The 24432-nt window shown below is 41.8% G+C and overlaps 1 protein-coding gene across 1 annotated transcript in view; it reads left to right on the forward strand.

Moving 5' to 3' along the window:
* sbno2b (strawberry notch homolog 2b) overlaps nucleotides 1-12722 on the forward strand; it is an 89884-nt gene extending 77162 nt beyond the window's left edge. Inside the window, exons 23-32 of the mRNA XM_079996550.1 lie at nucleotides 739-810; nucleotides 4507-4615; nucleotides 4697-4768; nucleotides 4885-5028; nucleotides 5514-5608; nucleotides 6400-6492; nucleotides 7300-7431; nucleotides 8206-8282; nucleotides 10065-10255; nucleotides 10558-12722. Coding sequence (XP_079852676.1) covers nucleotides 739-810; nucleotides 4507-4615; nucleotides 4697-4768; nucleotides 4885-5028; nucleotides 5514-5608; nucleotides 6400-6492; nucleotides 7300-7431; nucleotides 8206-8282; nucleotides 10065-10255; nucleotides 10558-11783 — 2211 coding nt within the window. The 3' untranslated portion in view covers nucleotides 11784-12722. The remainder of the gene's footprint in view (nucleotides 1-738; nucleotides 811-4506; nucleotides 4616-4696; nucleotides 4769-4884; nucleotides 5029-5513; nucleotides 5609-6399; nucleotides 6493-7299; nucleotides 7432-8205; nucleotides 8283-10064; nucleotides 10256-10557) is intronic.
* The last annotated feature ends 11710 nt before the right edge of the window (nucleotides 12723-24432 follow it).

Raw genomic sequence — 24432 nt, forward strand, 5'->3', positions numbered from 1 at the left:
ATGGTTTTATTGTCTATTAGTGCATTTTAAGCCCCACATGGTATTTATTTTCTTAGACTTCCAGTTCTATTTTATCCTCCCCCTCTTTCTTCTGTTCTTTGAGGGGGAGGGAATGGAAACAGGGCAGAGGAGGTTGGCTGTTCCTGAAAGTCATTCTTGTCTTTGCCATGTTGGGTAATCTGCCTTGAGGAAAGGTCACATCACATACACCCATCTGCATGAACACACACACGCACACGCACACACACACACACACACACACACACACACACATTCTTTTACTTGAGTGATAAATACCTTTGTGATTGGCTGTCTCCAGATGAGCAGTGATGTCATATCTTAGGTTTGTTTTGGTGGTCTGCTCATCCCTCAGTGGACGCGGTGCCAGCTGCTAGATGCAAGACACGTCAAACTGGCTTTGCTCCATCTTTTTGCTCAAACATCAATAATGTCTAGAGTCAGAATGCAGATCTTATTAACACCTGCTATTGAAAACAGAGACGGAAACGGATAACAGATGTGTATGCCAGGGAAATGTGGACATGCAGTTGGAAATCGTTAGCCTCAGACATAGGTGTGTGTGAATGCCTGGCGCGTCTCTATAGCTGTGTTGGAATGAATTAATGCAATAAGGTTAACCCAATATAGAATGTAAAAATATGTCTATATAATATAAAATATTGGATGTAATATTCTAAATGCTGTGCAGCTAAAGCTATTTCCTTCTTTACCTTTCAGGGTGCACTAACCCACGGGGACAGAAGAGCCACTGAATCCAGAGACTTAAGCAAATACAACTTTGAAAATAAGGTAGGCCAGTAACCAAAATGTGTCATTGGTTGATCTGTAAGTTTCACAATGAGTTTTGATGTAGAGTACATTTAAGGTTGATTGCAAAAATCTAATTGACACTCACCCCCACCCGTGTACAATTGTTTTTGCTATTCTCTGGTTGAAAAAACATCACGCATCGAGGCTATGCCCTGTGTGTCCATGCCTCCGATGCGCTCCTCTCTCCTCGTTGTCACTCTGCAGACTGTGGCAGGGTGCAAGCCATCTCTTTCTCCCTCTACGTGCGTGCGTGCGTGCGTATGCAAGATGCATGTTTCCTCAAATTTTCAATCCCTAATTTCTCTTATTTCACTTATTTCCAATTAAAGACTGGAGAATCGTTCTGCTTTCCCTCTCTGTCGTATCGGCTTTTACAGACGCACACCGTTAACGGTGAACAACGTTTCCTTTGTATAGATTATTATTTATTTCAACATGTATAATGTCATTTTGAGCTACTTATGAAGCCCAAAGTCGCACATTATAAGCAGACATGGCAACTCTGGTGTGTACCTGCTGTTGTGAACTTTAGAGACCTTATTAAAAGAATACATTGATAATATAAGATGATCATAACTACATATTCAAAAAAATAATAGTAATAAAATTAAAAAAAAATTAATATAGATGCAGGCAGCAATACACGTGGTCCAGGTTAGTCTTGTTCCTGTGAAATTGCAGCATCACTTCCTTCTGACATCAATTGCAAATTTCCCGAGTTCACATGAAATGCAGAGTGGAGGTTCTGCCCACGGCTTCTTTATTGTCTAAGACTTTCATCTTCTCTTTGGCATCTGGAACACGAAAACACTCAAACAATACAATTATTTCACAACACAAAAACAATAAATACATGTTGCTTTCACTAGTTTATTATAGCTATTTTGATAATGTATTTTGGCATTTTTTCACCAAACAGTTCTGGGGACTCCCTGAGGAGAACTAGATACCTTCGAGGACTTTTTTTTCTGGTTGTATTCGCGCCGCATTGGAACTCTGGAGTGACGTAATCCAACAGGGTTTCAGTGTGAGTTGTGTGTTGTATTTACTCCATAACTTTCACTGATTTCACCTTATCTATCCACCAAAATCTGTTTCTGAACAAATTTGAGGCAAGAGATAAGCAATCCAGTTGCTGGATCTTCACTCATATTAGATCTACAAGGCGGAGTAGGAGCCAAGAAAGAAAAAGTTAGTCAAAATGGAGTTCTAAGAACTACGGAACGTTCCTAGTTCCTACAGTGCGGACAAAAAAAGGGGCTGTTCCTCCAAAACGTTCTTAGAACTATGGAAAGGTTCCTACGGTGCGATAATGCCTATTGTGTCGCCACATAATGACAAATACTTTGACAAGAATATATTAAGATTATTGTTATAATTACAACAATTCAAGATATACAAGCAAATATATACAGTGGGACAAAAAATATTTAGTCAGCCACCAATTGTGCAAGTTCTCCCACTTAAAAAGATGAGAGAGGCCTGTTATTTTCATCATAGGTTCACCTCAACTATGAGAGACAAAATGAGAATGGTCTTGGCCATAGTGGAGTTTGGAGTGTGACTGTTTGAGGTTGTGGACAGATGTCTTTTATACGGATAACGAGTGGAGGACAGAGGAGCCTCTTAAAGAAAAAGTTACAGGTCTGTGAAAGCCAGAAATCTTGCTTGTTTGTAGGTGATCAAATGCTTATTTTACCGAGGAATTTACCAATTAATTCAATAAAAATCCTACAATGTGATTTCCTGGATTCTTTCCCCCCATTCTGTCTCTCATAGTCGCAGTGTACCTATGATGAAAATTACAGGCCTCTCTCATCTATTTAAGTGGGAGAACTTGCACAATTGGTGGCTGACTAAATACTTTTTTGCCCCACTGTACAAGTCAACATAACATTTCACCAAATTAATTGTCTGTAAGTGTAATTGTCTGTGGGCTGGACCCCGAATAACAGCTATACTACTGTAACACAAGTTACAATTTTCAGAGTTTCCATTGAACGCAGCATCAGCTCCTACTTTTTGTCATTTCGAACCGATGCAAATGTTGCACAAAACAACCACTACACACCAATTGAATCTACACCGCATTAGGCCTGCTTGATATGAGGAAATTCTGCAATGTGCAAAGACATTATTCAATATTGCAATGATGATATGACTTGCGATAAATAAACAATTTATTGAAGTGTGCATATTTGCTATACAGTTCCTATGTCTTCCTGCTTCAATAGGTACACTGCTAACATAGACCCCAAACATTGAATTGCCTATGCCCACTAATTTAAGAAATGAAAGAAATTATTTCGAACATGCTTTTATTGAACAAATTGCATGTGAATACCCAACCAACTAAACAGAACTTTAATTTAAATAAGACATAATAACTATAAGAAATGAAAAATGTTGATTTCCCCTGCTCCCTTTAAAATATTTTCCTCTAAACTCAACGAAAACATCTCTATATATATAGATATATGAGGGAAAACACGAATTACAGTCATCCGAGTTCCATTGAATGTAGCATCCCTCCAGAGTTTTCCGAGTATGCACCATTGCTTACGTGGAGGGTGTGTACCCTCCACGTGTTCTACAGAGAACGATTCCACTCGATCCATCAATCGTGGATGGTGTCGCTTTCTCGGATGGATACATTTTTTTTTTTTTTGATTTTGATTTTATATTTGATTTAATTCCTTCATCACATTTCAAGCAGCCCTTTGCGATGTGTTTATCGTGCATGTTCATATCGCGATGACAGTGAAAATACAATTTATCGTGCAGCCGTACACCACGCATCTTGCTCGATGCGAATGCCCCTTCCAGAGACGAAACCTGGACATACAGTATATAACAAATTGGATGATGGTGTCACAAAGTACCCGGCTCCACAAACTAATCGAGTCTCACCAACGTTCTTGTACTTCCACTACATTTACTGTGGGTTTTCACTGATTTCTGCTCTAAATGTACATCAGTTTGATCAAACTTGGAACGACAAGATGTCTGAAGCGCCCCAGTTACATTTACATTTAGTCATTTAGCAGACGCTTTTATCCAAAGCGACTTACAATTGTTCAAACACCGACGGACGCAGCCATCAGGAGCAATTAGGGGTTAATTGTGTTGCTCAAGGACACTACAGCATGCTAGCAGGAGGAGCCTGGGATCCAACCAGCAACCTTTAGATCACTAGACCACCAGCTCTACCGCCTGAGCCACCATCCCCTATATCCCAGTTCTAACGAGACCCCTGCAATCTGGACCCCTTAATATAACTGCAGGCAGCAATACACGAGGTCCAGGCTAGTCAGTGTGATGTGTGTGAAGGACTGATGTTCAAGGCCTATTTGCAATGTTGTAGATAACATACAACCAAATAAATTGTTTGTAATAGAATACACACATAGGTGATCATTTTTACCTATCTCTTGGTGGTCATTCTCCCTCTCTCCGGGTCTTTTTTGGGGGGTTGTTTTTAGTGAATATTGCGCAATTGCTTAGGGTTATTGTTACAACTAACTACAATGACAGAAGATTGTATACATTTATATCTCTGGAATGTCTATCAATTCTGAAGGTGATGTCATTGTGTGTCAGCTCTCCTCAGAAAAGGCACAAGGGATTTGAGCCAGTAAACCTGTTTGAAAAACATTCTCTGCCTCCCCTCTATAGTATGGCACCAAAGCTCTGGATAAAATAACTAAAGCTATCCTCGGCCACATCGAGAACAAGGTGCCTGCTCCCAAAGGCTACCCCGGGGCTGAAGCCATGTTCTTCAGAGGTACGTTGGATTCTGAAGACTTACTCCAACTCGGGCAAATTGATTGGTGTGACTATAACAGCTGTGCTCTTCTTTTTCCAGACATGAAACTTGGAATGATGGATGTGGGCATCTTTTATAGAGAGTCCCGGTTCGGGATTGGTACGGAAAAAGGTAATCTGCCTTCATCATGATGGTATTTTATTGCCCGTATATTATACCACATGGAGATGAAAATTCAGTTGTATTTGTCCATTCACAAACTGCCATGTATCTTGTCTCTTTCTTAGACTGCAGCATCACAAAGTTCCTGAACCGCATCCTGGGCCTGGAGGTTCACAAACAGAATTATCTCTTCCAGTACTTCACAGACAACTTTGACTACCTAATAGAGAAGGACAAGAAGGAGGGCAAATACGACATGGGAATCTTAGGTATGGGGATCGATGACGCATTATTTAAGGGTTAGTTTTAAGTAAGTTAAGGGCTTTAAGTAATTGTTAATTAAACTAATTGAGACATAATGCGTTCACATCATAAACGCCTTAAAATAACTTTAGAATTTTAGGACTATGTGTAGGGATATGTAGAACTTTAAGGTGATTTAAATATTACTATTTGAAAAACATCAGGGTACTTTTTGACCCAATATTTTCATTCTAGGGTTAAGAACACAAACATCAGGGTACTTTTTGACCCAGTATTTTCATTCTAGGGTTAAGAACACAGTTTATTGTTCATTCTTCGACATCCGGCCTTAGACATCCTTTACATTTCTGACCTTCTCTGTCTTCTGAGCTTGAACTTGATTCCGCTGAATCTGTCTGCTCAGTTTCATTCCAGCTCCACTGTACTTTGGGTCCGATCCAGTCTTGTTTCAGTCAAAGTGATTTATTTTCCTCTCCTGTGCTCCTGTCAGATCTCGCCCCAGGCAACGATGAGATCTATGAGGAGAAACAGGAGACGTTCTTAACAGTGGGAAACCCTCAGGACGGCCAGGTTGTTCTCTATAAGGTAGGTGCAGCCTCGTCATCGAGTCTAACAAAAGGCTTTAAAGAGATGAGCTCCAACTGATTACATGATGTTGCCTTTGTGTCCCTGCCACTGTCCTTTTTGTATTTTTTTATTTAGTTATTATTATTTTTTTTATGAAAGCATGTTGAAAGCAGACAAAATAAAAGCAAGAAATTTAGCAGTGCTTTAACGGTGACCATTAATGAACTTCCTATGGAGGAACCCTGCCACAGACATATTAATTGCACACAAAAGGGAAATAATGCATCCAATAAGATAAGCTGTGAACTCCAGAACAAATTAACTCCCAGCTGAGAATGTAATCAGAGCTAACCAGCTCCCACTATTTGTGGGTTTTGATTGATGTTAGTTTGCCAGTGGTGAGAATGTGATCACACTGGCTTTGCCCTGGGCTGAGGAGTCTACGGAGACATCAGCAGGGGGTTAGAGCAGGATAATTACTGGTATCTCCAGCTTTTAGCTATCGCTGCAGGCTAACCTACAATTGACATTTTAAACTTGTCATACAAATGGTACTCAGAACAGCCGGGGCTGGTGTAGTGGGTATGGGACCAGGTAGACATTTCAATGTGATAGGAGTGCTTTTATTGACATCTACACCTGCATTAAATTTTTGAATTATAGCAAAGCTAATAGTGGTGGTTTTATTTGCACAAGCCTCACTTACCTCCACACCCACAGCTATGTGGTTGCACGGCTGCTTGGCGCTGCTTCTCATAAGCACTTCTCTATTTAACTCTGTGCCCTCTTTACCTTTTCTTCCTCCGCAGATCAGCGTGGACAGAGGCATGCCCTGGTCCGAGGCCCAGGAGAAGGCACAAAAACTCAGCAGTCCCGACGAGGGATTCTACCTCTCTCACAAGGTAGAATAGCATACTCGCTGTACTATACTAAGCTGTAATGTAAGACGCAATGAAACATTCCCAAAACTCGTCATCAGAGTTAATTACACAGTAGCGGGGCAAACTATTCCTTATTCAAAACGAGTTCACCCCCACTCAGGTTTAGCATTTCTTGCGTGCATACCTTCTGATCCTTTCTTGATCCTTGAAGTGAAGGCAGTGTAACTCCAAATCACAACTGTCAAAGTTACAAAAGGTAACATTCATAATCTTAATAATAATATTTTTGGACGATGCTTTATCACTGTGACGAGAGGAGATTTGCGATGTTTTTTACACTCATTTAGACACAGTTGATCTCTGAGCTTCTCCCAACAAGATAAGCGATAAGAATGTATAAAGATTGAAACTTTTTTTTTTAACTGGAATTATTTCTTTCTTCTGGTAAGGATTCAAAGGAACCGTCTTTCGTTGTTTTCCTCACATTCACAGTTTTTGATTTATTGTTAGCAGGCGTTAAGCAAGTCTTACCTGGTCAGCAGGTTGTTACACACTCATTTTCATTGGCTTTCTCACTTGAGTCTCCACAGTTTTTGACATCTTCCATGTTGTGTTAACGAATCACCTCAAATGATTTGATGCTGGATAATCCAGTCATGTCTGAGCTTTCTGAAAATTGACCTGCTATTTTAGGAATCACTATTTGGCTCACATACTATTGAACAGTTAAGGCGCTCGGTGATTAAAAACCCTACACCCCTCAAGGTCAAGGTGTAGAAAATGGCCCACAGTTGCGTACATATTCTTAAATTGCTCCATCTTTCACAGCTGCGTGGTAATCATCCGTGTGTGCTGCTTGCTGAGCAAGGCCGAGGCAAGAATTTCATTGTCTACAAGCCTAACATCGGCAAGCAGAGTCACCCCGAGAGCCTGGACAACCTGCAGCTACGCTACCGCAAGGTGAGTCCTCAGTTTGCAGAGCAATGAGGTTGTACGTTCCCACGTATCCTGGAAAACCTGTGATTTTGCAATGTAATTTTCCAGCCATGGAAAAGTCAAACACATGTGTTTCTCCAGAGAAAATGTCTAATCAGCAGAGATAAGTGGAGACCTTTGTGACAGGGTCTTAAATATATATAATAATAATATATAATAACATATACATGCGCATCATGAAAACCATTCTGGAAATTATTTATTCGAATGGGAACGCTGCTGTTAGTATTCTTGATATGTTCCCATCTACACATAACGTCCCCATTCACAAATCATTTTATTATGCTACTAGCTTGCAAGTGAAAGACTTAATCGTTTTCAACACTCTGGGAAAGGATTACAGAAAAATGCTTGAAATAGCTTTAGCTTTTCCCAATATGTCTTTGTATGTTTTTTATTTCATGTATTCAAGTGCCCCCTTGTGGCAAAATGAGAGAATTGGAGCGCATGCTAAATATGGCTATTAATTTGTTAGATAGATGATAGTTTGTTTCATAGAGTAATGGCTCTCTAGATTACAAAGGGAAAAATTATAATTAATGTTTAAACCTTCAAAAACCTTGTTTCTGTGTTCAAATATTATAGTAATAGTGTGTAGGTTTGGTGAAACATTTAGTCACTTGTGTTTTTTTTTTAATTTCTATATTCTTGTGTACAGTTAAGGCTGGCTCATGTGCTGTCACACAGTGGCTGTGGTGAGTTCCCCGCTGATGGTGTTGCTGTGCCTTCCTTCCCTAGGTGGCGCCCGAGGAAGCCCAGGAGAGCTGGGAGAACCAGTTCACCTTCTCCTTTCAGAAGTGTAGCCATGCCAACTGGTGAGTAGAAATTCACTAACTCCCTTGGATCATCCAGTCAGATCGGTAATAATCAGTATTATGGCAGCAGTGTCTTGAGTTGAAATGCCATTCCTGAGGATTTACAGGTCATTGCTCATTCATTCTTTCTAGAACTGCTTATTGTGCATAATCACTGGGTGTCATGCCATTTCACTGCATATACACTCACAAAAAGTTAGGGATATTTGGCTTTTGGGTGAAATTTATGGAAAATGTAAAAGGTTCACGCTACAGTGATATTATATCATGAAAGGAGGGCATTTAAGTAGAAGCATGCAATGGTGATTTCCTCATCTCAAACAATTGATTGAAACAAAGGCCAACAACAGTGGTGGGTTTACCACAACAAAAAATGTCAATGTCTCAATAACTTGTCATGTGGCCTTGAGCATCAATTATAGCTTGACAACGACGTCTCATGCTGTTCACAAGTCGACTTATTGTCTGCTGAGGCCTGGCCCCCCACTCTTCTTGAAGGGCGGCCCTCAGGTCATTGAGGTTTTGGGGTACAGAGTTAAGAGCCTCTACACGGCGACTCAGCTGATCCCAGAGGTTTTCTATGGGATTCAGGTCTGGAGAAAGTGCAGGCCACTCCATTTGAGGTGCCCCAGTCTCCAGCAGCCGTTCCCTAATGATGCCACCTCGATGAGCTGGAGCATTGTCATCCATGAAGATGAAATGAGGCCTGTGTTGTTCATGCAGGGGCACAATGACTGGATTAATGATGTTATTCAGGTAGTATGGGCTTGTCACTGTACCATTCACAAAGTGTAGGGCAGTTCTGTATTGACTAGACACACCTGCCCACACTGTAACACCACCACCACCAAAGGCTCATCTGGTGACAACAGTGGCTGATGCATAGCGCTCTTTCCTTGACATCTCCAACATCGTTGGCGGCCATCATTTCTGCTCAACGTGAATCGACTTTCATCAGAGAACAGCACTGAGGCCACTGGTCCCTCGTCCAGCTTTATTGCTCCCTGAGCGCTCATCAGTGTGGGATGTGGCCAAAGGACGTCCACTTCTATGCCTTTCTGTGACTCTTCCAGTCTCTGTATCTCTGTTGCAACCTGCTGATAACACTCTCTGACACTCTAAGCTCAGTGGCCACTTCCCTCTTGGAACATCCTGTTTGAAGCCTCACAATGGCGAGGTACTGTTGATAGGTTGTTAGGTGTCGTCTTGGTCTCATGATGTCAAAATGTGAACAGCATGATGAAGGGGACTGTTTAAATACCAATTCTAATTGAACCAGGAAATGTTTTGGTCGATTCATGGATCAAACACCTGTTGTGAATTTTGCCGTTCAGCTCCTTGTTAGAGAACAACAAGTTGTGCAAAAAGTACTGAACCATTGAACAGTTGGACATGTGCATTCAAAAGTTTAGAGAAGGTCAAATTAAGTTCACCTGTTAAGGTTATAGTGCATTTTAGGTTCGTCCTGAAAGCCGAATATCCCTAACTTTTTGTGAGTAGTGTATGTATGACCATATGTATGTAACAAATAACCTCTTGACTCTTGAATCATACTAAATCATATCAAATCAAATCATAAACAAATCCTCTCAGATTGGGGTCCCAGAGACTAAATCTTTATGAAATGGGCTCCATGGCCTAATGGGTATCAAAATGATGGTCCTTGATATGATAAAGGTCTATCTTAACGTAATTTCAGGTGAGATATTCCTCTGCCTAATTTCCAAGGCTGATGATTTGTCTTGTGTCTTTGCCTACTTCTCTCTCGCTCTGCGCTCTCAGGAATGGCAAGTGTAAGAAGATCGAGGAGGGCCAGGAGTGCCTGCAGGGCATGCGGCTCCGTCAGTACCACATGCTCTGCGGCGCTCTGCTGCGAGTGTGGAAGCGCGTGGCCGACGTAGTTTCTGACATCACCAGCTCCAGCATACTACAGATCGTCCGGCTCAAAACCAAACAGCACAACAAGCAAGTCGGTGAGTGAGGTCACGGGGACAAAGCATATCAAACTAAACACAGGCTTTTATGTGTTTCCGTTTTTTTTAACATAAAGGAATGAACAGTGTGTTTAATGTAAAGTGCATGAGATGGACTTGACAGATATAACAACAGTGCTTTGTTAAACATGTAGGAATTCAAATGGTTGCTTGCTTCCCTGGTGTATCTTCCATTAAACTACATTTCCCATCAACCACTGCTCGGGCACTCATACTGTAATACACAGGACTTTATAGTGTGTGTAAAAACGATACAATAATTAACCCTTCGTCTTCACCAGGCATCAAGATTCCAGAGAATGCTGTGGCTCGCGTGCGGGAGCAGCTGCTCCAGATGGACGAAGAGGTGAAGCGGAAGAGGAAGGAGAAGGAGCACCAGCTTCTCGAGCAGCGGCTGGCCGAAGAGCGCCAGCGCAAACTGGTGCAGGCCAACAAACACCTCCTTGACAACCTGTTGAGTCAGAACCACATCCTGAACCAGTCCCTTGCTCAGAACCAGAAACTAAACCAAAATCCCCTCCAAAGGACCCAAACGCACGGCGTCTCCCACTTGGCGCTGCAGCGAGCCAAGGACAGCCAAACCCAGTCCGCTCTGCAGCTGGCCTCTCAGAACTTCCAGTCCTTACAGAGGAACCAGAGCCAAAGCCAACAAAGGACCCAGAACAACAGGCCAAACAATGCCAAGGCCGCCGCCGCCTCCAGCCAGGGCCTCCTGCCGAGCATGGCCAGCCTCTGCTCCCACTTCCCCCAGTTCCCCCAGCAGCCCTTCCTGTCCACCTTCCCAGCTCTGAAGAACCACTCTCTGGGCTCCCGGGCCTCGCTTCCCGCCTCCTCCTCGTCCTCCTCAAACCCTCTGGACGATATATTGGACCTGACCATGAGTTCGCCCTCCCCGTCCCCGGATAGCACGGAGGTTGGGCTGGGTCCGGGCGGCCTGTCGGGACCCTCCGGGTCGTTCCGAGACGACTTTGTCCTGCAGTCTCTGATCTCTCAGAGCGCGCTGAGTGGTCAGCGCTCTGCTCATGTACAGCAGTCGCTGCTGCGGCAGCTGCAGCAGCAGCAGAACCACCGGCAGCCCCGGCGGCAGCAGCAGGAGAGCAGGGGCTTAATGTCCAACAGTGGCGGCCAACCAGACTTTTTGGACTTCTTCGACCCGCCTCTGCCCTACGCGCACCCATCATCGTCCTCTTCGTCCTCCTCCTCCATGGTGTCTGTCCCACACAACACTATGTCACCTGTCCCCAGAAACCTGCTCTCCACTGCCACCCTCATCCCATCATCCTCCTCCGCCGTCTCCCCCTCGTCTCTCTTCTCCAACGCGCCCTCCTCCTCCATCTTCTCCTCCTCCTCCCCCTCCTCCTCCTGTCTGCTCCCCTCGTCCGACCCTCTGCCTTTACCCAATGGTCACTGCAGCAACAATGCGCTGGACGTGCGGGAGGTTCTCAACAGCATGCTGCAGGCTGGAAACGACCGCAAGTCTGTCATCCACTACCGGCAACCAGACTGACACACCGCCGAGCAACCGCTCAATGGGACTGTTTTTTTTTGTTTTTTCTTTTTTTTCTTTTTTCCTCCCTTCAGAAACACGTTGCTGTCTGTGAATGCACCCCTGGATCTTGTCCCGCTCCCCTCAGGGCCTTTAGTCGCATCACTGCCAGTCCTGCCCTGCCCTGCCCTGCCCTCGGCTCACCCATGGCTCTACTCGACTTCAGTGTTCACCTGTCAGGGTCGCGGTCATCAGTTTGAGAGGGAAAGTGGGGGTGGACCACTTTTTTACACCAAAGTCAAAGCGTCCCCTCAATGGTGAAAGGCAGCTGTAACAGAGACTGTGTTTGTCATTTGAAAAAGCCCGTACAGTAGCTGTGTGTTGTCATGTGTACATGCTGTCAAATAGATGTCCATTTAGGTAAATCTTTGTGTGTGACACAGCTCCCCCTGCTGGTTTTATGTGGTATAATGGGTAAAGTTTCTGGAACCAAAATGCCTTTCACCATTTAGAGTTACATCAGTTATTATTTAATAATTATATAATTATTAATAAGGGTATTTTGCTGAGTTTTGCTTAGTTGTTTAACACTTTTGTTCAAGTAGAAGGCAAAGCCCCCACAGGTGAGATAATTTTGGTAGCACGCCGTTAAATGTGGCGGTCTTCATCTCGCTCAAAGGGTTTCCGTCCCCCCCAGAGAGACCCCCCACCCCCACAGAGTAGAGCCCCCAAAGCTCCAGATCCAGAGCAGCAGGCTGAGGTGGTTTGGGCAGCGGGCGGGATGCCCAGCAGAAGGCTTCCATCGTAGTTTCCATGTACTGACCACGTCTCACTGGCCATCCCAGGTCACACCAGAGGGATTCATCTCTCTTAGGCTGGCCTGTGAAAGACTAGTGATCCCCGAGACAAGAGTGTGAAAAAGTTTTTTGAAAATAGATGGATGACACACACACACACACACCCCCCTCCCTCCTGCTTGTATGAACACTCTGTCCTGTCTTTGCGTGATAAAGAGGGAACGAGAAAAGCAGTCTGCTGTTCCAAACAGTGCCTTTGGAAAAATATACTAAAATGCAGTCTTTGAAACCCATATAGGCCTAATGTATAGATTTGTACTTCTTGAACGTTGTTGGTTTGATATTAATTTATTATGATGTATTTGTATTTAACTCCTAGCCCCTCCATGAGTAGTTTGTGGTGTTATACTATGCTGGTGGTGGGTCTTCGACAAATAAATCCTTGTTTGGCCTGTATGTCTTTGTATGTTTATCTGGAACCCATGACTGTCCCTATAGCAAAACTGCAACCGTTGTTCCCCTCTGACTCAACCGGTTGGAGGGAACACGGGGGCGAACCCCAACCCACGTGAAGCGGCTGCTGCGAAGATATCTGTTGAGCAAAATGGGTTTGAAATGTGTCAAAGAAATGACGACCCCGCCCTTTTTTTTTTTTTTTTTTGAAAGGTGACTCCTGGTTTGCTTTGATTTGGAAGTTCTCAGGAAAGTCTAGAGTCCTTTTTGTTTGTTTGTTTTCTCTGCGTTTGTATCCTTTTGACCAATAATTACATAGTAAATTGTTTTCAGCCCGTTATCTATATGATCCTATATATGTCTGACAACCTGTGAGATCTGGCCATCTTTGTGTGAAATGGATGCACTGTAGTTGGTTCACAATGAAATCAAACAGCAATAAAAAGACAGATTCTACATTTGCATTGAACTAGAAAAAGGTCTGAGTACTGTTTACGCTCAAGAATGGGCAAAGCTTTGTGATTACCTGTGCATGGTATAAATTAGAATTTTCTTATTTCTTTGTGCTTCTAAGTGTCGTAAACATAACAAAGATACAGTTGACCTTTGTAAAGAGCATTTTCATGGGATGAAATCAGTGTGTTCTTGATGTTTTTTGTCATAAATGTTATAATGAAAGTTATTAATATTTATATTTAAGGGATATTTAGTTTTTAGATATGTTATCCTGGTTAATACATTAGTTAAGGACGGGTTCGGTCAGGGAAGTTTCTACTTTTCAAAATGGCTATAAAACAAAAACAGAAAAAATAACAGTCTATTCTAACCTGCCACCAAATGATATTGCACTGCTCTGCACTGCTGTACAGTGTCTGCTTTTATTTCTACTCATTTTCAGATTCTGTTATTTTCAAGTGGATTTTTTTTTTTTTTTTTCTCTCCAACTTGTACAGATTCTGCCGGGGCTTTAGTTTGCCGAGAGATACCAAAGTATTCCACAAACAAGACACCCCTGAATTTACTGGCTCTAAGATGTTTGATCTTAACTCGATCTCAGGAAGAAACCCTAAACAGATGTATCGAAGGGGGAGTTCAGAGAAATATCTTTTCACAGTCATAAAACTAACAAGTACATTTGATTTGCTATTTTAGTCACACTTTCTACAACTCATTTAATGTATTTTTTTATGTTGGAGACCCCAATGTGATGGTTTTGTCATTTACCATATTTGTGAAAATGTCAGCAATTCAAAATGATTATGCCTTCTTACAGCAAAAAGAGACAATTTTTATTATCATTATTTTGTTGCAACCATTTTATTTAAACCTTGTTAAAGCCTACACATTCTAAGCAGATTTGCACCTGTGCATTTGTGCAATTGTTTTTGTAGGTTTTTACCAGGCTATTACTATCACAAAAGTTTTGGTTTAGATTTGTTAATCCAGTATTTCATACTCCTGTTGCCATTGTTCAATCACAAAGGAAGGTTATTCCATGTTGTTCGTGTCTTTAGTTATATGCCCTCTTTTATCTTGCTTTAAGTTTTATCTTATCAGGGACATTCCGAGAAGTCAAATAGAATACAAACCGTTACCTCGCCCCTTGCGAATTAGATGGTCACACAGGTGAAGCTTTATGCATCTTAAATAATGGATACGGACCTTTTTATTCAGAAAATAAATGCATTTTTTAAGATCGCGGTTACTCTAGTGTAGTTTGGCATTTTGCCATTTTTATCATTTTGCACTAAGAATGGCATAATCAAGTTACTATTATCTTGTTTGTTATGATTGGGAGTTGCAAGCGTGTGTTTCTGACCTGAAGAATTGCTGCTTGTATACTGTAACATCTTCCTTGTTTCCCCACCTTTTTCATATTATATAAATGCTATTACATTCAAATAATTTATTGCTAACAAAAAAACGACACAAAAAACATGCTACTGATTGTATGTATTTTGAAACAAAGCCTATTTTTTCTGTAAAAAAAATGTGTTCAGCACTTTCATTCTGGGTTGTGCTTTTGTTTTTCTATATATTTATAATTTAGATCGAAATGTATATATTGTAAAAAATTGTGCCTTTCGACTAATTCTTTAAAAAGTTTTCTACTCATAAAAGGAAGGAATATATCATATTGCAAACTTTGTAAACAAATAAAAACTTCACAATTGCTGAAATTAAGTTTCATTTTGTAATTATTGCATTCTTTCCTGCCTTTTATTGAGCTAGTAAACTGTGGGTAGTTCTTTCCATCTTCATTGCAGCTCTCAACCTGGTAACTTGTGTAGAGCAGGTTTATAGTATTTGGAAATAGAGAAATACCTATAGGTAGCAGCTGTGAAGAGAAAATATTAGGTTTTCAAAAAGTGCAAAATCGAGCTTATCCAGATCAAAGTGAATATTGAATGCTAAAATAATAGAATTTATGAGATTGTGTCCCTTAGAAATATATTATTTATATCTGCATCCATAGGAAATGGATATACAGCGGGGGAAATAAGTAAGAACAAGTCAACATTTTTCTCAGTATATATTAGTATATTAATTATACTATTGACATGAAATTTTCACCAGATGTAACAACCCAAGTAATCCACACATACAAATAAATCAAAACATATATCCATAAATTACGTTATGTTTAATAAACTGGATTAAAACAGGGAATAAATATTGAACACGAAGAGTAGGAGGTGCAGAAAGGCACGGGAAGCTGAGAAACCAGCTGAAATCTGTCAGTATTGAGGTAGCAATCCTGCCCCCCCATCAGTGCAAATTTATATCAGCTCATTTAGTCCTAATTGATGGCCTATAAAAAGGTTTCTCATGACCATGGTGTCACACAAGAAGCATCTCATGATGGGTAAAACCAAAGACCGTCGCAGCCGTAGCGTTGCCAAACGTACTGATGGCGTCTGTTACAGATGTACTTCTGAACGTTCCAGTGAGCACCATTGGGGCCATTATCGGGAAAAGGAAAGAACATCATTTCACCATCAACCGGCCACAACCAGGTGCTCCTCACAAGATTTCTGACAGAGGAATCAAAAGAAAAATTAGAAGTGTTGTTCAGGGACCACTCGCAGAGAGCTTCAGAAAGACCTGGAATTAGCAGGTACAGTTGTATCAAAGAGCAATAAGTAATGCACTCAACCGCCATGGCCTCTATGCACGCTCAGTGCAAGACACCATTGCTGAAGAAAAAGCATGTTGAGGCTTGTTTAACGTTTGCTGCACAACATTTGAACAAGCCAATGAAATATTAGGATAAAATAGTCTGGTCAGATGAGCCCAAAATTGAACTCTTTGGATGTCATAGCACACACCATGTTTTGGTGGAAAAATTGCACTGCACATCACCCTAAAAACACCATAGCAACAGTGAAGTTTGGAGGTGGAAACATGGTGTGGGGCTGGCAGACTTCACAAGCACTACTCACAAAAAGTTAGGGATATTTGGCTTTTGGGTGAAATTTATGGAAAATGTAAAAAGTTCACGCTACAGTGATATATCATGAAAGTAGGGCATTTAAGTAGAAGCATGCCATGGTGATTTCCTCATCTCAATTTATTGAAACAAAAGCTAACAACAGCGGTGGGTTTACCACAACAAAAAATATCAGTCTCAATAACTTGTCGTGTGCCCTTCATCAATTACAGCTTGACAACGACATCTCATGCTGTTCACAAGTCGACTTACTGTCTGCTGAGGCCTGGCACCCCACTCTTCTTGAAGGGCGGCCCTCAGGTCTTTGAGGTTCCAGGGTACAGAGTTACGAGCCTCTACACGGCGACTCAGCTGATCCCATAGGTTTTCTATGGGATTGAGGTCTGGAGAAAGTGCAGGCCACTCCATTTGAGGTGCCCCAGTCTCCAGCAGCCGTTCCCTAATGATGCGACCTCGATGAGCTGGAGCATTGTCGTCCATGAAGATGAAATGAGGCCTGTGTTGTTCATGCAGGGGCACAATGACTGGATTAATGGTGTTATTCAGGTAGTATGGGCTTGTCACTGTACCATTCACAAAGTGTAGGGAAGTTCTGTATTGACTAGACACACCTGCCCACACTGTAACACCACCACCACCAAAGGCTCGTCTGGTGACAACAGTGTCTGATGCATAGCGCTCTCCTTGACGTCTCCAACATCGTTGGTGACCATCATTTCTGCTCAACGTGAATCCACTTTCATCAGAGAACAGCACTGAGGCCACTGGTCCCTCGTGCAGCGTAAATGCTCCCTGGCCCATGCAAGACGATGGTGCCTGTGCCTGGTGGTGTGGTCAGGTACCCTTGCAGGTCGTCTAGCACGCAGACCACGCTGATGTCAACGGTCTTGAATGGTCTGACGTGACACTTGGGTGCCTCTCACCTCCCTTAAATGTGCCTGGAGTTGAGTGGCATCATCATCCGGTTCCGCAGGGCACTGCTCACAATGAAGCGGTCATCAGTGTGGGATTTGGCCAAAGGACGTCCACTTCTATGCCTTTTGGTGACTCTTCCAGTCTCTGTATCTCTGTTGCAACCTGCTGATGACACTCTGTGACACCCTAAGCTCAGTGGCCACTTCCCTCTGAGAACATCCTGTTTGAGGCCTCACAATGGCGAGGTACTGTTGATCAGTTGTTAGGTGTCGTCTTGGTCTCATGATGTCAAAATGTGAACAGCATGATGAAGAGGACTGTTTAAATACCAATTCTAATTGAACCAGGAAATGTTTTGGTCCATTCATGGATCAAACACCTGTTGTGAATTTTGCCGTTCAGCTCCTTGTTAGAGAACAGCAAGTTGTGCAAAAAGTACTGAACCATTGAACAGTTGGACATGTGCATTCAAAAGTTTAGAGAAGGTCAAATTAAGTTCACCTGTTTAGGTTCATCCTGAAATTTCACCCGAAAACCGAATATCCCTAACTTTTTGTGAGTAGTGTAATTGAATGGAGAAATGTACTGAGACATTCTTGATAAGAATCTGCTGCCATCTACCAGAATGCTGAATGTGAAACGAGGGTGGACATTTCAGCAAGACAAACACACGGCCATGGAAACTCTCCATTGGTTTCGGAGAACGAAAATAAAGCTTCGAGAGTGGCCCAGTCGATCACCTGACTTGAATCCAATTGAAAATCAATGGAAAGAACTGATGATCAGAGTTCAAAGAAGAGGCCCCCGGAGCCTTCACGATTTGAAGAGCGTTTGTGTGGACGAATGGGCAAAGATCACTCCTGAGCAATGCATGCGACTAGTTCCTTCACACAGGAGGCGTCTTGAAGTTGTCATTACCAACAGGGGCTTCTCTGAGTATTAAATCATTTCAACAAGCGTGTTCAATATTTATTCCCTGTTTCGTTCCACTTTATTAAACATAACGTAAATTATGGACTTACATGTTTTGATTTCTTTGTTATGTGTGGATTACTTGGGCTGTTACCGACATCTGGTGTTAATTTCATGTCAATAGAACCATCAGAAATATATATTTACTGAGCAAAATGTTGATGTGTTCAACTTATTTCCCCCGCCGCTGTATGTATATAATGAAATATCCGGACGTGAAGACATGCACGATGACTTACCATGGAATACATGTACACACTTTATTGTTCCACTGTATCGCCTATAGTGCTTTTTACCTGTTTTTATTCCTCGATACAAAAGAGAAAATAATATACAGAGATATTTTTTTAATATAACTAACAATAAAAAGCCGCACATTAAAAAATAAATACAAATCACTTGTGAATTATTCTATGGACTGTTTGGTTTCAGGGCATGTTCTACGCAACACTCCCACACAATAGTGAACGCGGGCGTGGACTCGCTTCCGGGTGGTTGCGCCGCGTTCTTGATGACGTCACGAAACTCACCTGGACGACGCCTCGCGGGCAGGCCCCACGTCCCCAGGTGGAACCGGGAGCCCAAGACTCGCCCGCCGCATTCTGCCGCTGTCAGCGTGATGTGCTTGTCCAGGGAGTGAAGGGAGAGTTACGCAGTTCGATAGAATCGGGACGAGTCCGCTGGACAGTGCGACGAACAACAGGTATGGAAGCTTCGTCCGGAAAAATGAAAGTAAAGTTCAAATAAAGTGAACGTGAAAGTATGTTAGCTTCGTTATAGCACTCTATACTTAATGCTAGCTAGGAACGAGCTTATCTATTGGTTATATATATATATATACATATATATATTTTTTTAATTCTTTTTTGGGTTTGTTCAAACGTTTAAAAACTGATTTGGGCATTGACGCTTTATTTTATTTAATTTTATTTGGCTTTGTATTGTTTTTGCTGTTAATCTTTTTCCTGGGCAGCATGTTTGTATCTCTCTGGAGGCTGCAGTGTCTCTGCTCACCTTTCTGGTTCTACCACACACACACACACACACACACACACACACACACACACACACGCACGCACACGCAGGTTTCTGCCTGTTTCTTCCTCACGAAAAAAAAAGTTTCGCAACAGTTTCAACTCCGCATTCCCAAGCCACTAGGTCTTTACCGTCTGTTGGCCCGCGCGGGGTGCCCGAACTGGGGTCTGCGGCCCCCGAGGTGGTCTGTGAGGCAATTGCAAGGGGTCAAAACAAGTCACTCAGGACTCAGGGGGATCATTTTTTTTGTCTTACATTTTGGTAAACCTTTTATACATTTGTTTATTTATTTATTTATACTCTGTGTGTATATTATTTATATATATATATATATATATATATATATATATATATATACACACACATCTCCATCATTAATGAGGGTGGGTTAAGTTCTTGTAAGGTTTTCCACTTTGAAAATTTAAGCTCAAATGGTACATTTTGTCATTAAAAAATGGTGAGTTATTTGGAGAGCTCTAATTTGATTAATGCCCCTATTTATGACTCAATACTGGCAGAGCGTTAACTCAAAATTCATATAAGCTTAGACCAGATATTTGTAAGCATAATACTACTACTACTACTACTACTACTACTACTACTACTACTACTAATAATAATAATAATAATAATAATAATAATAATAATAACTATAGCTGCAGGCAGCAATACACAGGGTCCAGTTTAGTTTTTTTCGGTGCGTATTACAGTTTTCTGTGAAATGTCATTGGTATAACTAACCGTGATGCTTGTGGTAATACAACTCCACTATCAGAGGCTGATTTATGACGTCTCAGGGTCGGTTGTCCAGACTGTGAGACGAGGTCTGTATGGTGCTGTGGTCCGGTCGCTGCCCAGGTCAGTGGGTCTTGGTCGGGTCGCACTGAGGTAAAGCTGTCATGATCGAGGGTCCCGTAGAGTCCACCGCAAGGTCAGGGCAGAGGGTGCTGTTTTTTTTTTTTTAATATGGATTTAATGTTTTGTAAATAAATTGTGTATAAATAATGACATGTTTACTTAGACAAAGTATCTTATTTTTCTTGGGGTTTTTTTTTCACATGATCATTTTTCATGCTAGTGTGTTCGACCAATCGCTGTGGATTTACGTCTGGACCAATCACCGCACAATTACGCACTGAAATGTTCCTCTTTTGTCTTTGAGTTGAAATGTCCCTCAAGAACGTTTTAACATTCATGATCATCCCTGGATCATGCAGTGTGGACACAAAAGAAAGGGACAGTTCCTCCAAAGGTCTAAGAACTTACTGCGGTGCAAAAACACCTTCTCTGACCGATTATAGTTTTCGGGGTTTTGTAAAACGCAGCACGAGTTACAGTTTTCAGATTTTCCATTAAACGCAACATTAGGTCACGTGTCTGAACGCTATGCAGTCGACAAGGCGCAAGTTGCTGAATGCGAATGAGTTAAGAAAGACGAGGTTTGGATAACTTTGGATGATGATGTCACAAAGCGTCCCACTCCTCAAACTAATCAAATTCTGTCAACATTCTACTTCTGGTAAATTTACAACTTTTTTCACTAATTTCTGCTCCAAATGTACATCAGTATTGATCAAACAAAACAATAAGACGTCCTGGTTCTAACGAGATCTCTGTGTGTACTGCAGTTGTCGTGTTTCAGATACTTTTGGTCCAAAAAACACAAAGATTAAAAATAATAAAAGATTGAGCACAAGCAATAGGGTGTCAGCCATGTGGGCTGGACCCCTAATAATAACAATATTGTATCTAGTTATGATACATTCTGAATGAAACCCATTAAAATGAAGCTTTCTGATTGTCACTCAACCTGACCTGGAGAATTTCTTGTTGGTTTTTTTTTTTTTTGCTGGAGGATAAAGGGTGGTTGTGGTATTTTTTAGATTGGTGTTTGCCACATCTACTCACAGTGTTGACAGTGCATGAGTAATGTCCATTTGAGAGCTAAAGCTTGAAGTTTCCTGTATCATTACAACCACTCTGCTGGTCTAATAAACCTTTCAACCTTTCTTTCACTGCTCATAGAGAGCTGCATGGGGCATTTTAGTTATTTCTATTCAATGTCCTACTAAAAATGTCCAGTTGGCTCAGTTCAAGGTTAGCCTTCATTCAGTGACTTTAGTTTAATGTATTACATGCAATAGTAATTATATTCATAGAATCTGCAGGGGGAAAAAAGTTGTTTTTCATACATTATCTCTGGTGTTGGTTCAGTATAGTTTGTATAGAGTCATCAGAGGGGATCAGAGTTGTCTATTCAGGTACGACAGAGTTCAGAGTGAGTGATGTGTTTACTTATTGTAGAATGTGACACACTCCTACTTCCTCAGTGCTCTGCTACTGGGAGGTGTTTGTTGAGTACTAGCCCACTGTGATACCTCAGATTGTGTGGGTTCTGCCATTATTTCCACCATGGCCTATTAATTATTCAGTGGTAGAGCCCTTACGGTCCAAAGAACAGCTGTTGCAAAGGTGATCAGACGTCTCTTTTGCTGTACTGCACAGCATTTTCACCCCTTGTCCCACGTCCTTGAGACGACGTCCCACATTTTGAGGGCTCTAGTTTTCACAAGTCAAACCACTGCAGGAGTGACACTTTTCTAAAATTGTGCTTTTATCCAATGGCTGGTGGACCACAATGCAGGTTTTGACCTGTCATCGTCTTTGCTACACCCGCCGGCGGAAAACTGCGAGACACCACCATTTCACAAACGACACTAATTTAGGTGGAATATGATTGAAGCAACCAGAAAGAGGAGGAAATGCAGCTACAACCCAGACTGGGAAACTACTTATAACTGGTTGAAGCCGGGGAAGGTGATTCTCAGAATTTGTTTTGCTAAATTTGCCTGTGTTTTCTCTAGCGTTTTTGCCAGTGTATTCCCCTCCACTCATGTATGACTTGGATTGAGGTTCTCCTCCGCCGTGATATTGTTATCTGTCCCCATTTTCTGCTCAGGTACCTGAATGTGCCAGGCCCTCACTACCTCTACCCATATCTCTTCCAAGGCCAGTAGGGAGCAAGTCTATGCAAAGGGTCAAAAGCTGTACCAAAGCGGGAGTGCCAGGAGAGATACTGTAGAGACATTTCAGTGCAACTACATTCCAGGCCCCTGCTGGTGTTTACCATCCAAAGGAGATATGGTTGAATTTTTTTCTCTGGCAGCACAGTTATTTCCTGATGCTGTAACACAGTTTGGGACTGTAGTGGAACCCCCGGAAACTTTACTCAGAGTAAGCAGACCTCCGGTGTAGCAAACATCCCTGTCAATTATTAATGGCCCACTGTTCTCATTCCACTGTGTAACCATAGCACCAGGAGGGTCTGAAACGAGCCAGCAGCTTGGGAACTGCAGTGGCTCTGTGGGAAAGACCACACTAGTGACCAAACTAGTCACAAACTCAAACACAGGACTGACCAGTGGGAGCCATTGGACTTTTTTTCAACATCGCAGTCTCTAAATGAGGACATTTTGGATACTTCAAGAATGCTGCACCTTTCTCTCAGCTGTTTGGAGCAGTAATTAATTAATAGTTATTTTTTTGTTTCTTTATTCTTGTTTAAAAAAAAAATATATATAATAATAATTGATCCAATTTCTTGTGGACTATTTGTTTTTCCAGCCCTGTATTGACTTGCAGCGATAATGCCCAACTGAATCCCATGGATTAACTTAATTCAACTCTGGCTGGTTGGTCTCGTTGGTTTTTTATATGGGATGTGTTTATGAGCTGAAACTGAAATAACTAAATTGGTCAGCAGGCTTTTTTCTTTTCTTTAAAAACACAAGTGGACAACATATCCTTTATTAATATGAATCCAATGCAGAGGATGAAATTAATGAAGCACTTTGGCTCCATGCCACCGGAACCTCCACCACCTCTCCTGGTTGTACCTGTAAGTGGACACATACAGTAACACAATGTCGGAAAAGCTCCAAAGTGCTTCCCTTCGCACACTCTTCTTGTGAGATGAATGCCTTCTTGTTTATTACTGTTTTTCTTCTTCTTGCCTATATATGTTTTTAATCGGAGAGCAGCATTTTTAATGTTCTGCAGATGCATTAATTGCAATTGGTTATAAGTGATTACAGAAAGATAAGGAGCTGCTTCACAAGTTTATGGCATGTGAAATGAAAGTGGTAACCCATGACATTATTGAGTTCGAAAATGCCATCTCAATGATAGTTTATTGAGCTGACACTGTTTCCATCATTGATGGCGGGGTCCGCTTCTCCTGGCAGAAATGGTGGGATCGGGCACTTGCGAGAAGAAAGTGGGTGCAATAAACTGAAATTTGAAGAAGCAGTGTAGCAAGTTGTGGTCAGTAAACTGTCTTTTTGGATGAGCATTTACGAAAAAAAGAACTGCATTCTCAGATGAAAAAAAATATATATATATACCCACAACCTGAATTGACTGAGGGGGGACGAAAAAAATCAATCGATCAGAAGAAAACATACTAAGGTAGTGCAAGCAAAGACATGGTTAAACCTGGAAGTTGAAAAATATGTTACCGAATGAGTTTGGAATGGCATTCTGGGACTTGTAGTGGGACCCAACACAGATGATCTTATGGATTTCCAATTTAGGTGTCATTTTATTTGAGTCGGAAATTACCCCACAATAATTTGCCTTATGCCCTGAACACCTGGCTAATCATTACCTTTATCACACTTAAGGTGTCACGCCTTTCTCGTATAGGATTTGTTTATTTTTTTGTACAAGATAACTTGGTTCCACCTTAAATTCCTGGTACTAAAGGGCAACTGTGCCCAGCCTGTGAAAATGAGAGCTGGGTGGGGGAGGAGCACTCCAGGTGGGATTTCAGTGAGTTGTTTTTCCTTTTCTTTCCTACCCACTGAAAGAAAAACACCAGACACATTAGATATTAATTACCAAGGACGACCAGGTTTCAGCTGGACAGCAGCCAGGTCTTGGTCATCCACATTTGGAGCTGACCCAAGGAAAAAAATAGAACAATGAAGGATCTGTGATTTAATTATTTTTTTCAAGGCCTTTGGTTGAGGTGTAACCATATGGAACA

This window comes from Zeus faber, assembly GCF_960531495.2.
Source record: "Zeus faber genome assembly, chromosome: 1".
NCBI classification, from domain to species: Eukaryota; Metazoa; Chordata; class Actinopteri; order Zeiformes; family Zeidae; genus Zeus; species Zeus faber.